Source organism: Schistocerca nitens, chromosome 6 (genome assembly GCF_023898315.1).
Source record: "Schistocerca nitens isolate TAMUIC-IGC-003100 chromosome 6, iqSchNite1.1, whole genome shotgun sequence".
In the NCBI taxonomy this organism is placed as follows: Eukaryota; Metazoa; Arthropoda; class Insecta; order Orthoptera; family Acrididae; genus Schistocerca; species Schistocerca nitens.
Window position 1 is genome coordinate 240,898,403 of NC_064619.1, and position 13,683 is coordinate 240,912,085.

General features: G+C 36.8%; 1 protein-coding gene across 2 annotated transcripts in view; it reads left to right on the forward strand.

The window, feature by feature from the left end:
- LOC126263729 (gamma-tubulin complex component 6) overlaps positions 1 to 13,683 on the forward strand; it is a 259,126-nt gene that overhangs the window by 76,253 nt on the left and 169,190 nt on the right. For both annotated transcript variants that reach the window (XM_049960887.1, XM_049960888.1), the window contains 3 exons: positions 6,924 to 7,144; positions 8,846 to 8,954; positions 12,295 to 12,491. In XM_049960887.1, coding sequence (XP_049816844.1) covers positions 6,924 to 7,144; positions 8,846 to 8,954; positions 12,295 to 12,491 — 527 coding nt within the window. The remainder of the gene's footprint in view (positions 1 to 6,923; positions 7,145 to 8,845; positions 8,955 to 12,294; positions 12,492 to 13,683) is intronic.

A 13,683-nucleotide genomic window follows, 5' to 3' on the forward strand; every position in this document is an offset into this window, starting at 1 on the left:
ATTGCTCAGTCTCTGTACATGTGTACAGCATAAAACGTAACCTTATGATTGTACTTGACTGTACTGGATACAGATTGGTTTCCGCTCCACACGAAACAAAATCCAATGAGATTCAAGCAAACACAGAAGAATATATGGTATAATGTTTCATCAGGTTTATTCTTATGATGAACGCAGTATAGCATCACGACTGTGCTCTCTCCATTGACTGCGATTGTTTAGCAAGTGCTGTTTGAAAGTTCAGACTATCCTCTCCATTTCTACATTGCTTTGAGGATAGAATGGCACTGGTTTTATGTGCTGTACATTGTTCCAGTTGTAGAAATGCTGCGAACATTTTGATGTGACTTGCAGTTACTGGCCTAACTTATTGTTTGAGTGAGACTCTAAATTGACAGAATTTTGGTTATTGTCCTGACTCTTACCACCACCATCGCCGCCGCCGCCACCACCACCACCACCACCACCACCACCACCACCACCACTGCCATCACTACACTAACCACATGGAAAGAATGATTCAGCAAAGTTGATTTGTATGCAGTCACACATCGGTATATATCTGTGTGTGTGCGCGTGCATCCACACATGCTGTTGGGTGTTGATTATGAAAAATAAGTTACCTAGGAGACCTGCCCTGTTCATTACATTCAGTGCAATTTTTTACTAGCTTTTCAATGTACCTGGCAACACCTGGCCAATAAACATTATGAGGCCAAAACTCTGTCATTGTGAGTGGATTGGGCAACATTCTTTGATGTCACTGGAAAGTCTTCCACTGTTTACTACGGCTCTGTATGGAATTAAAAACATAATCCTCATGTTTATGATAGGTTGGGTCCAGCCTCATACGTAAGTCGGATGGTGTGTTGTCATTTGTGGCTTTTAGTGCTAGGAACTTGCAAAAAATGCCCACTCCTGCAGCCTCTAAGATGCTTTTCAGAAATGTTGTGTCTTTGACCAAATAGTGTTGAAGTAGCTTGTGATCTGCAATGAAGTGAAACTTTGTGAGGTATAGGTAAATATGAAAACTTTTTATGGCATATACCATGCCTAACACATCTTGGATTGTTCAGTGGGCTAGCACAGCGCCTAACTTATACTGAGATAAATAAGCAGTGATACCGTCATTTTCACAGGAGTGTATGTTGCAGGCAAAGGTGCTGAGTGTTACTTGTGCTTCAGCGTATAGAGTACATGCTCAAATACGCCAGGCCATGAGAGGGACACCTTAGTGGCATGACTTATTGAAATGTCTGCTGTATGAAGAATGAATTTTGCGTAATAGTTAAATTTCCCTAGGAATGTTTGAAAGTGTGGGAGATTCTTTGGACGAGACAATGGCTATATGCTTTTCTGTGTGACTTGAGCGTGTAGCACCAAATAGAGGGCTTAGAAAATGTATTTCTCTTTCAGTACATTTAAATTTGTAAAGTTTACAGTTTAATCCTTCTTGCAGGTGACTAGGTAATGTTTTCTAATGTTGTACACCCTAGCCTGTTACAGTAATGTTGTCAAAGTAGTTACCATGACACTAAAATGGCTACTGTGAATTGCTACAAGTACCTTTGAAAGATTTCTGATGAGCTTGCGACACCACTTACAAGGCATAGATACTTGTACAAGCCATAAGCTGTGTTGACAACCATTGTGTTTAATTACTCTCTGGCTAGTGGTAGCCATAAATAAGCATCAGCCAAATTTATCTTTCAAAATTGTTGCTGTTGCTGATTTTGAATTCTTATGATCTTCATGAATCTATTATGGACCGATCTATCACCATGATCTAGCTCTTTTTTCATAGATTAACTGCAATAAACGTTAACATAACTTATAGAACTTGGTTTCTGGTGTAGGCTTCATGGTGATAAGGACATTGCAATTCTTAGCATCCATTATAATGTGTGTAAACAATGATTCAAACTTTTTGCAGAATTCTCAAGAGTCTATTAAAAGAATAATTTGTTTAATCAGATTTACTGTCTTGGATAGTGAATACTAAACATTGTACAAGTATATTTGCCACTTCAATTTGTGCCACCACTAAAACAGAGATTTCACTAACTACTTGCTCGTATTTTGCTTCTACTTTAATCAGCTGCTTCATTGAAATACTTTGCTTGCTGTCGGGCATTAAATGATAGTTCATATGTGATGATAATGGAGAATCAATACTGCTGCATGTTAATCACAATAACTGCAGCATCAGTGTTGGCTCAAAAGGATATTGGATGCTGATTTATTGTGAGCTGTACCAAAAATGTATAAGGTCTGTCTGAAATTTGTTCTGTTGATGGATTGAGTAATATTAACATGTCACATCAAAATTCCTAGCTGCCACTGTTTCTAGTATCACATCATGGATTGGTGAGATCATGTGACATTTGACACTGATGACATGAGATTAATCCAGTCTTTTACATGTCTGGTGAAAATCCAACCTAGGAGTCTCAGATAAGAATCTAATCACTGGGGCTAGAACATACTGCCAACTATTCACAGGATATTTCAGACTAGGAATGGACAAACGTCTCTTGATGGAAACATAAGTGCCATAGCAACTGCTCTCACTCAACTTACCTGCAGATTATTGTCATTTACCAAGGCAGTAATTTTAAGTTACTCATAGATAGCCATATTATCAATCTCAAACTATATAGTGACTCCAGGCAATGATGACACACTTCAGGACAGGAAATGTGTCAGAGTTAGATGAATAACATTATGAAAAGGAAAGTTGCTGCTCACCATATAGCAGAGATGTGTGGTTTCAATTGCCTGAGACTGCAGTCATATGTGTGAGTTGCATTTGTGTGTGTGTTTTTGTGTGTGTGTGTGTGTGTGTGTGTGTGTGTGTGTGTATTGTTGACGAAGGCCAGTGGCCGAAAGTTTTAATTGTGGAAGTCTTTTTGTTGTGCCTACCTGCGACTTAGCATCTCCACTATATGGTGAATAGCAACTTTCCTTCTTATTATATTGTTACTATTCAAGAGTATCGACCTCCAATTGGTACTATTGTGTTGTGAAATTGTAGGAAATGAACTGGCAGATTTAACCCCAAATCCGTCTCTGCAAAGTGAGTAGAAATCTGGACATCAGAGCATCAGTCATCATGCAATAATGAGTGAGAGAATCATTTCTAGCTGGTCTGGAGATAGAAATGAAAAATAGACCTTGTAAAGATGCACTGTGGGAATGGACATTTGTCTCACTCAAGTTTCTTGAGAAAAATAAGCAAATTAATGAGAATCTAATAAAGCATCTCAAGAAATGATGGACTGTGCTGCTCTCTCTCAACTATGTCTGCAAACAAATTATTGTTAATGTAAGAACTATACCCTAGAAGTGCTGATATTGGATTAAGTCTAAAGCTTCGGCTAATTTGCTATTGACTGACTGTAGCTTTCCCTGTTCAAAACATAGTAGTTAGACAAACAGAATGAACAGTCCACGCGCTGCAGTTGCTCATATCGATATGTGGCTTTAAACAGAATGTCTAAGGTAATATGGAAATAACAGTTTATTTACAAGAAAAAATTACATAGAACTAAACACAATTTTGATGGTATTCAGAAACAAATACTGTTCATTGTTTTCCAATGAATTATACCGTATATGCTTGTCAGTTGAATTAGTCTATGATTTATCTTTTCTCTAAAATTTTAATTTGAAATCATAAAAAGTTAAGTTAAAAAATAAGCAGCAATAAACAGAACAGTTTTTATCATGTAGTCAGTAAGAAATAACATAAGATCATATAGTTAACTCTTAATGAAAGCAGTAAATCTATATCTTTTTAACTTACACTTAGCACCGCAAGAGCTCCAGACCAAACAATACACTAACTTCAACCATAAAGCACAAAAATAAGTTAGTGTATCATTGCAGGTACATAAGAAGTTGGACAGGAATCGGGGACACATCTCACTAGTAATGAAGAGAGGGGGAAAGAAAGGTGCATACCTGACTGAGAAATGAAAGAGAAAGAAGTATGACAAGGAGAAGATGGGAGCATTTACTTTACTAGTTGATAGTTGGAAACTGGCCACATAAGTTAATTTTTGGGAAAGAGTAATGAGATTGGCAGGAGGAAATACTTTAGCTTTTTCTTAAGTGTGACAGAGCAATGAATTGTGCACGGATTGCAAGGTACTGTGTTCCAGAGACAGACAGTAGATGAATGAAACCTTATGTTACAATACTGATGAAATGATATATACTTAATCTCTGATATGAGCTACTGGGGTGCATACACACTTAGTAGTTGATGGTGTAGATGTGGCCTATGGTAGTCAAATAACTTATCTGTCCCAACCATATTCCAACCATACTAACTGTGCTTATTAAGCACTAATATGATCAAATATATGCATGTTGCAAATGTAATATACACAAACATTCATAGTTAGTACTAGCTGTGTAGAGTTTTCACAAGTTTATGTCCCACACCATTTCGAAATATTTTCTGGATCTTTTGGAGGGCGTAGAGGTGAGCAGAAATCTTTCTGAATGTGGTGATGGTATTTTCTACCCAGTTGGGCTGCTCATTCAGAGTTATCCAAACTTCGTCACTGTTTTCTGTTATGGTATCTGGATACCATTGAGGAAAATAGGAGGTAGTTGTTTGCTAAATTCAGAACTAATTAATTTGTGAAGGGATACTGAAATTATTTGGCACTCCTTTGCTTTTAATTTTAAGTCTTGTGTTTTGCATCCATCTGACCACTGAATACAAACTGTCATTCACCCAGATCAGATCATCGGCCTGCAAGTGCTTGGTCAAGTAGCTCCTCAATTGGCAGCATGAGGCTGAGAGCACTCTGTTCCAGTCCTCTCACCGAGAAAAATCCTTGGCAGTATCGAGAATCGATTCTGGGTCCTCTGCATGGCAGCTGTGCACACTGACCACTCAGCTATGGAGGCAAACTTCTGATGAGGTCTATTAATGTCAATATTGTGGGCTTGTCATTGTCCATGACATATTTCAATTCGTCAGTTATCTTGATATTTGTCATGTGAGTTGGATTTGTGCAAGTAAGCAGTCAGCTGATTGATAGCTCTCTTATATTCATATAGACCAGTGGTACTAAGACCTCTGCAATGAATTCTTTATTGTTGTTCTTGTACAAACACTCCAAAACAGCTGAAGGCACTCCTGTCTTTTGATTTGCACATGTAGAAAATTTGGGGACCATCTTAGAATGATGCACAAAAAGCAATCATATTGCAAATAAAAATGAGTATGATGATGATACTTCCAGAAGTCTGGGGAAGAATGTCAGCAGTGTAGAAGTTGAAACTGATAGAATCAATTAATAAATGTTCTCAAAAGAGAACTTGCACACAAGAGAGAAGGCACATGTTTATGACGACACTTAGTATGAAACATTATACCCTAAGTTGTTCTTTTTATCTTCTTTTTGTGCCTTTTTTATAAACTAGTCACAATTTTGGAATTCAACATTCTCTCTCTTTTGTTACTGTCACAATAATTCATCCCCAGACAACCGTCAATGTCAATTTGCCTTAGTGCCACAACACTTTTTCTTCTTCTTCTTCTTTTTAAGTATAATGCTTAAAGTTTTATTTTACTCAACACAATATTCCATTTTCAAATGTAAAACAAATACTACAGACTCTACAGTCTGTGGTGCATGTCTTTGTTCACACCACAATTTGTGTCCTTAACAAGTTCCAAAGCTGAAATATCTTCTGTCCAAATATGTATTATTTTCAGAGCAGAAGCAGGCAAGTAGGCGAGTAATATATAAAAGATTATAACAAATAAAATAAGTCTAATTCATGCCATACTTATGGTGACATAATCAAAATGTTGCAGCCTAATGTACATAAAAGAAAACGCTCACTCACAGAAGATGAAATATGTGTTGTCATTATTAATCATATCTGCACTAGTAGCCGACAAAAAAAAGAGCTACTTGTTGATGCCTCACTGCCTTGAAATATTTCATAGTACTACAAATGTTGTATTTTGCATTTCAAAACTATTATACTGATAACAAATACCAAATTGCACTTTAATATCTGGGACACCTGTGGAATATTCTCAGGTCCATGATTTCCCCTTTCTTCCCATCAGTATGCACCACACATACTAAAATTGGTACAGCTCTCTTCTGCTGATTCCAAACAAATGATAAAGCTCAGATGAAATGAATGAATTTTCCGTGTGTTGTTTGACACTGCAGGCTTACCATATTGCAAATATGCTATTTGCTGCGTACAAAAACCGATGCCTCCATTTATGACTCAGCCTACTGATCCATTCTACAAGAATTTGAGCCAGTTGTTATCAGACACTCAAATTTCTAAGGATTTTGATGTCAGAAATGTGCATATATTCCCGAGAATCTCATGGAGCATACTATATGAGAAATACTTTGAGAAGTTTTGAGTATCTCGATACATGTGCTCTTATTTATCATCCCGTGGGTGTTACAGTTTGCAATCTCAGAATGGCCCAAAAGAAAAAATGTTATGTGATTTCCAAGCACAACCGGTCACGATGGTCTTTACAGCCTTCTTCACTGGCTGTGGATCCTCTTCAGTACAAACTGCTTGTTCCGCAACAGCTCAAGCCACTGATGCCAGACAAATAATAATTTGCCCATTACTATCAGCTTGTATTTTCTTGTCTGATATGTAAAGAAGTAACACTTTGTTGTTTTTTATATGGTTTTAAGTGTCAGTTTTCTTCTGACTTATTGTTGCATGCTCATAATGTGAAGCAGGATGATGTATATCATAGCCATTGCATGAAGTGAACTAAAAATGTATTTTGTGTAATTATCTTTATTCTAAATTGACATATTAGCCAACGAAAGCTTTCAGCAATGTTTCTCCTAGCAGGTGAATTTAATAAGTCATGTGATTCTCAAATTTTTACATTTTTTTTTCCATAGGTCAGTTTCAAACCAGGTCAATTAGATGCTGAATTTTCAAAACGGTATCCAAATGCATATCCACAGTATGGCCCTCAACTGTTTATCCTGCCACCTGTTGAGAAGTTTGTTTCAACTGTGTATGGAACTGAATGTCCTTATTTACCACCAGGAGGATGGTACCCTTTTTCTGAGCCACTAGGTACAGGACTCAGCAAGTTCTTCCAGATTGATTATCAAAGGTATCATTTAACATAATTTTGTTCCTTATTGCTGTCTGATGAAATATTGTTATCTGAAGCAACATAACAAACATATCATCTTGAATTTACTTGAAAGAGTCCTGTGAGTTCAAGATCTATGACAAGTATTCAAATGACATACTGCTTCTTGGTTTTTGTCTCAGGATTTGCAGCTGATTTTTTTCTTAAAATCATTAAACAAATATCAGCCAAAGACCCTGAGACAAAAACCTGTAGGTAATACATCAGCAAGTAGCCTTAATGAATTTGGAATATTCAAATTTTTGTAAGTTTTTATTTTGATTTCTGTTCTTTCAGTTTCAGTTAGTGTTGCAAATACAATTATTACTTCTATTTCATCATTAGCATTCTCAGATTCTGGTGTCTGCTTATACTACAATCTGATCTCTCATAACTCATACACTTTTTAGAAGTATAACCGAGACACATTCAGTAATAAAAAAGAGAAAAAAAGAAACAAATTTTTGTTTGTAAATCACTTATGTTGATATTATTTTCCCATCTTGTTAGCTTAAACTACCATAGTATAAAATACTTTCATAAGATTTTTTTGTGAGTTACTTGGCAGTGAAATTCAGTATGTGGTTATCATTTTAATAACCTTTATTAGCTCTTAGGAGTGATGATTTGGCAGTTTCAGTTTAACTGTGCTTTTTATCACATATGACATCATGTTTGAGTGATAAACTGTACAAATACCAGGCGATTTGCCTGTGCAAGAGACTTGTTTTTCATGACTATAAAATATGCAGTGCCCTCCAGTAATCACACAGTTTGCACATTCATGATCTCGCCAGTTACCTGAACCTCAGGTTGTTGCCATCGTGACCTATATGGAAAAAAAGAAGTAAAAATGCACTTTTGGCTTCAATTGAAAGCTACCAGAATCTGAAACTTCTGGAACCTGACATGACTCATTACAGTGCAATGAAGAAAATAGTCAAACTTTAATTTTCTTTTTAGAAAGAATTAAAGAAACAACAAAGTTGCAATACAACAACAAACTGTGGCTGTCCTTTTGCTGTGACTATCTGTCATTTTAAAATCATGAACTCCACACACAATTACAGAGCTGAAACAACTGTGGATGGAGCTGCAGAGAAAACTGAGTGTATCCTACACATCTTCAATTCAGATGAAGGTACAGATTTTTGCTTTGTTGGGTAACTGTAAGGTTAAGTTGAAGATGTGTAAAGTCCTTAGAAGATGAAAAAGTGTATAAATATAGCTTGTATATCAGATGGAAAAATGAAATGCCTCAATTTTTACCTCTGATGGAAAGGATAAATAGAGTGCAGGTCTAAAACAGAAAACGGTAGGCTAAAGCCAAATAATAGCAAAGATTGAAATTCTGTAACAGGCTATAATGTAAGGTCATGGGTGGCTGATAATTCAAAGTAAGAAGGTGAAAGTCTGTTGTTCATTTCAGCTTCATATGTCTTCCCCTTTCTCTTCATCTTAAGTCATATTTACCCTTATGTACCCTGTTAAAAACCTACATATCATTTTCTTGAAAGAAAAGCACCTGGCTACACTATTTTTTCCTTTCTCAATGAGCTGGGAGGGAGCTGTGGTCCCCCTTGCCCCCCAGTTATAGGCACCCTTGGTGACTATGCTTTCATGTTAGGATCCCATTTAAATCTGTTATGTGCTGAATAATGTAATTTGTATGTGTTTCAGTGGAACTGCACAAGGTGAAGGTGTTTTACCATATGATATTCCAGACTTCCCAGAGGTAAAAAGCCCAAAAGAACTGTTTATTCCAAAAGCAAGTAAAGAACGAGATAGGGTAAGTTTTTGCTGTATTATTTCAAACAGTTATCTTATGAAATTTGGATTAAAATTCAGTATATTAAACAGTGTAAAGTAGTTGAATTTTGCTTGTTCACAAATTTCATCTTACATGTAATACATCTTAATGTAATTTTCAGCTACATTTGGGAATTGTTGCATTTTACTTGTTCACATGTTTCATTGTACATGTACCCATCTTAATATAATTTTCAGTTATGTTTTGCTGGTTTTAAAGGGACAAAGAGTCACCTAGTTATTCCATACTGCTGGTGGATATACCACAGACTTTGAGACTGTAAAATGTCCAGAGTGAATGAGCATTTAATGCCTGGCAGTTGGGCAGAAATGGTAGCTGTCGACAAAGTTATAGCCAAAAGTGGAACATGTTTATTTACCAGCAGTGTTGGTACATGTTAAAATATTGTGCTAGTGAAATTCCAAGTGACTGTTCAATGTTCAATGAAAGCTGGGTAGCCGACTTGGCCATTGAGCAAGGAATTCAGAGGTCCATCCATATCATGTCTCTTCATTCGATAAATTTTACAAGGAATGAATGTAAATATGGCTCCTTTTGGAAAAGAAAAAGTGTGTTTTTCCAATAATTTCTTTCATGTTTATAGCACTGAGTGATGTGGCCCTATGGCTAAACACTGAACTTGCCTATGAGAGGGTGATGGTTCAAAATCCTGTCTGGCCATCAAGATTTAGATTTTCTGTAGTTTTCCTAAATTGCCTAAGATGCAGTCCAGGATGGTTCCTTAGGAAAGGACGTGGCTGACTTCGTTTCCAATCCTTCCACAATCTGAGTTTGTGGTGTCTCTAACAACTTGATCTTCCTTCTTCCTTTCCATATTCACAGTGTACCTGCCCACATGTGTAAAAGTTTGCATTATATTGCCAGTGTACCCACCAGACCATCAGCAAGATTAACGACCTCAAAATTACTTCACAAGCAACACCTCATATCTTATTACTAAGTGTGGTGTGCAACATAGCAGCAAAGACATGGGTGCTTGTTACAGCACTGGGGCCATTGTGACATTCTTTCCTAACAAAAATACTTTTAAAGATGAAAACTGTCTTTCCAGCATGTGCTCGGCTCTCGCCCTGCACGTGATCCTATTGACACTGTCTTCACCCTAAATTTATCCTTTTTCTTCCATTACCAGTATTGCTACATTTTTCTATGTACCATCTGTATTAGAATTATCTAGTTATTGTTGGTGTGTGCCTCTGTTTTTGATATTTTTATTTTGTTTCTTTGTTTTGTATGTTTTTTCTCTAATTACATTTATTGATGACCTTGTATTGTTTGCTTCTAGTGCAGATAAACTTAAACAGCAAATAGAAGAAATCCATAGAGCATCTTTTAATGTAGGTCAGAAAATCAGTTATAAGAAGACTAAAATAATGTAAACTGAAAAGCCAAAAAAACTGGTACATCTGCCTAATATCGTGTAGGGAACCTGCGAGCAAACAGAAGTGAGGCAAAATGATGTGGCCTAGACTCAACTACTGTCTGAAGTAGTGCTGGAGGGAACTGACACCACAAATCGTGCAGAACTGTTCATAAATCTGTAAGAGTATGAGGGGATGGAAATCTCTTCTAAACAGCACTTTGCAAGGCATCCCAGATATGCTCAATAATGTTCATTTCTGTGGAGTTTGGTGGCCAGTGAAAGTGTTTAAACTCAGAAGAGTGTTCCTGGAGCCAGTCTGTAGCAATTCTGGATGTGTGGGGTGTCATATTGTCCTGCTGGAATTGCTCAAGTCTGTCGGAATGCACAATGGGTATGAATGGATGCAGGTGATCAGACAGGATGTTTACATATGTGTCACCTGTCAGAGTCATATCTAGATGTATTAACCATTCCATATCACTCCAACTGCACACGCCCCACACCATTACAGAGCCTTCACCAGCTTGAACAGTCCTCTGCTGACATACAGGGTCCATGGAGTTGTGAGGTTGTCTCCATACTTGTACACGTTCATCCACTCAGTACAATTTGAAATGAAACTTTCCCCGACCAGGCAACATGTTTCCAGTCATCAACAATCCAGTGTTGGTGATGATGGGCCCAGGTAAGGCATAAAGCTCTGTGTCATGCTCTGAAAGCCCACATCAATGATGTTTTGTTGAATGGTTCGCATGCTGACACTTGTTGATGGCCCAGCACGGAAATCTGCAGGGATTTGTGGAAGGGTTGCACTTCTGTCAAATTGAAAGATTCTCTTCAGTTGTCATTGGTCCCGTTCATCTTACAGGATCTTTTTCCGGCTGCAGCAATGTTGGAGATTTGATGTTTTACTTGATTCCTGATATTCACAATACACTCATGAAATGGTCATACGGGAAAATCCTCACTTCATCACTATCTCAGAGATGCTCATAGGCCAACTACAACACAACATTCAGACTCACTTAAATCTTGATAACCTGCCATAGCAGCAGTTACTGATCTAACAACTGTGCCAGGTGCTTGTTGTCTTATATAGGCATTGACGACCACAGTGCCATAAGCTGCCTGTTACGTATCTCTGTATGTGAATACGCATGCCTATACCAGTTCCTTTGGCGCTTCAGTGCATAATCCACACATTAAAAATAAAATTGTACAAAGTAAGTACAAGCTCATAAATCCAATTGTTGACTTTTTTGTTGCTGGGTCAGTTAAAGACAGTGACTATATAGACAGTGAAATAAATTAACAGAAGGGTGTAAATGACCTGGTGGGCTTCTTGTAAATTAGGGTTTTGAAAATAAAGCTGTTGTGTCTGTAAGTGAAATTTGGCAACCAGTGCATATTACCAGTTTTGATTTATGGTTGAGAAAGGTTTATTGATAAAATGGCGTATAGTCATATCTTTATGAGGCATTTGAACAACTCAGGTAGTGAACTGATATGAAATGAGCAAAATACTGTCAAATGTGAACAAGCAAAATCAATATTACATACTTAAAACAAATTTTTCTTATGAAGCATATTGCTAATTATCTCCCACTGATGATGCTAACAATCAGACCATTTCTCCCTGCAGGAATATCTTCCAAACTGAAGTCTATGAGGAAAAAAATATTTTTGTTGACTGTATTGATTATTTGTGTTTCAACATAGACTACTCTTCATTTGATGAGAGTCTGCTGTACTATATCATATATTATGGGTTCTCTATTAGATGCAGGTGAAACATATTTTTACAACTAAAAAAATTCATTGTCTTTATTAACTGTTTGTGACTTGTGCTTTCTTTTGGCAGTGGCATAAAAAGTGTAAATTTGCTAATAATTGACTCCTATAATATATTCCTCTGTTTTTGTTTTTAAATGCTAGACTCCAGATGAAGGGTATGGGACGCCAGCAGCAGAACATGCCAATGCCTCTCCTGAGTGTGATTTTCATGACCATCATGCACCAAGTGATCAAGAGATCTTAGCTCGGGTAAACCATAGAACTTGGGAGGCATATGGGTCACGTCTGCCTCCACTTGAAAAACCATTCTTAAGTGAAAAACCAGAAGCAATTCACAGGTATTAATGGGCATTTTTAAAAGTACTTGTTAACTACTTCATTTTGTTTCAAGCTTTCCACCCATGTGTTGTATCATAATGTCATGTAACCCACAGTGCAGGATAAGCTTTTATTTCCACTCATTGCTTTGACAATGGTTCTTTTGCTGTTTTACATTATTGCACAGGTTTAGTGTATATTTATGACATCAGTAAAGTTCTGTCATTCAAGGGAACAATTCTCAGGTTTCATTGCCTCTCCTATACTGCCATGCATAACATAGCATATTACATTGTTTCTTCTTTGGTAAATCTGTATTGCGGTAGGTATCAACTGGATGCTGTCCAATCTTTCCTTTGACACCTCTTCAGACTAGGCAGTTTCTTCACAATAAGTGTCCTATCTAAAATGTTTTCCTCAGTATTATCATTTCCACTAATCTTTCCTCTCCTACTTTTTTTTCCAAATATTTCATTGTTCCTCATTTCATCGCTTCATTCCACTCTAAGCATTTTCTCAGCTGTCACACTTCAAAAGTAATCAAGTATTTTCCATTTTTTCTTTTACTGTCCATGATTCATTGCCATATAGCTATACACTCCAGAAAAACCTTTTGAATCCATTTCTTAGACCTTTTGAAATTCTTTTTGCTACTAACAAACATTTCCATCTTTTCAAAACTTCTCCCTCCCCCCCCCCTACTCCCCCTTTCCCCTCTCCACCCCCCTCCCTCTAGGTATTCCACTTCTTATTTCCTCAACACAGCTTTTATTTTCAGCCAATAAATTTGCAAAGTATCTAAAAAAATTTTTTTTTTTTTCAAAGAGATTTCCTTTCAATAATACTTTGGCAGAACCTGGAATTTTGCTGATTCCCAGCACTTAGTTTTTTAGTGCATTTATCCTATTCCATAAGGTTTTTTCCACTTTTAGAACCATCTTAATCATAAATTGTAGTACTTTCTCTGATTGTTGCCCACTCTGCACATCTTCTCCTTGTACTATTATGCCTTTTATCTTTTTTTAAATGATTTGTCTATAGATTTCTCAGCATAAGTATTGAAAAGCTTTGGTGACAAGTAGCACCATTGTGTAACATCTGTTCTAATACTTGTCTCATCTGTTTTCTCCTCAGTAATTGTCACATTATTAATGGGTCACTTGAGACTTCATGAATATGTATCTAAACAAGCTCAGAGATCAAATGAAAAAT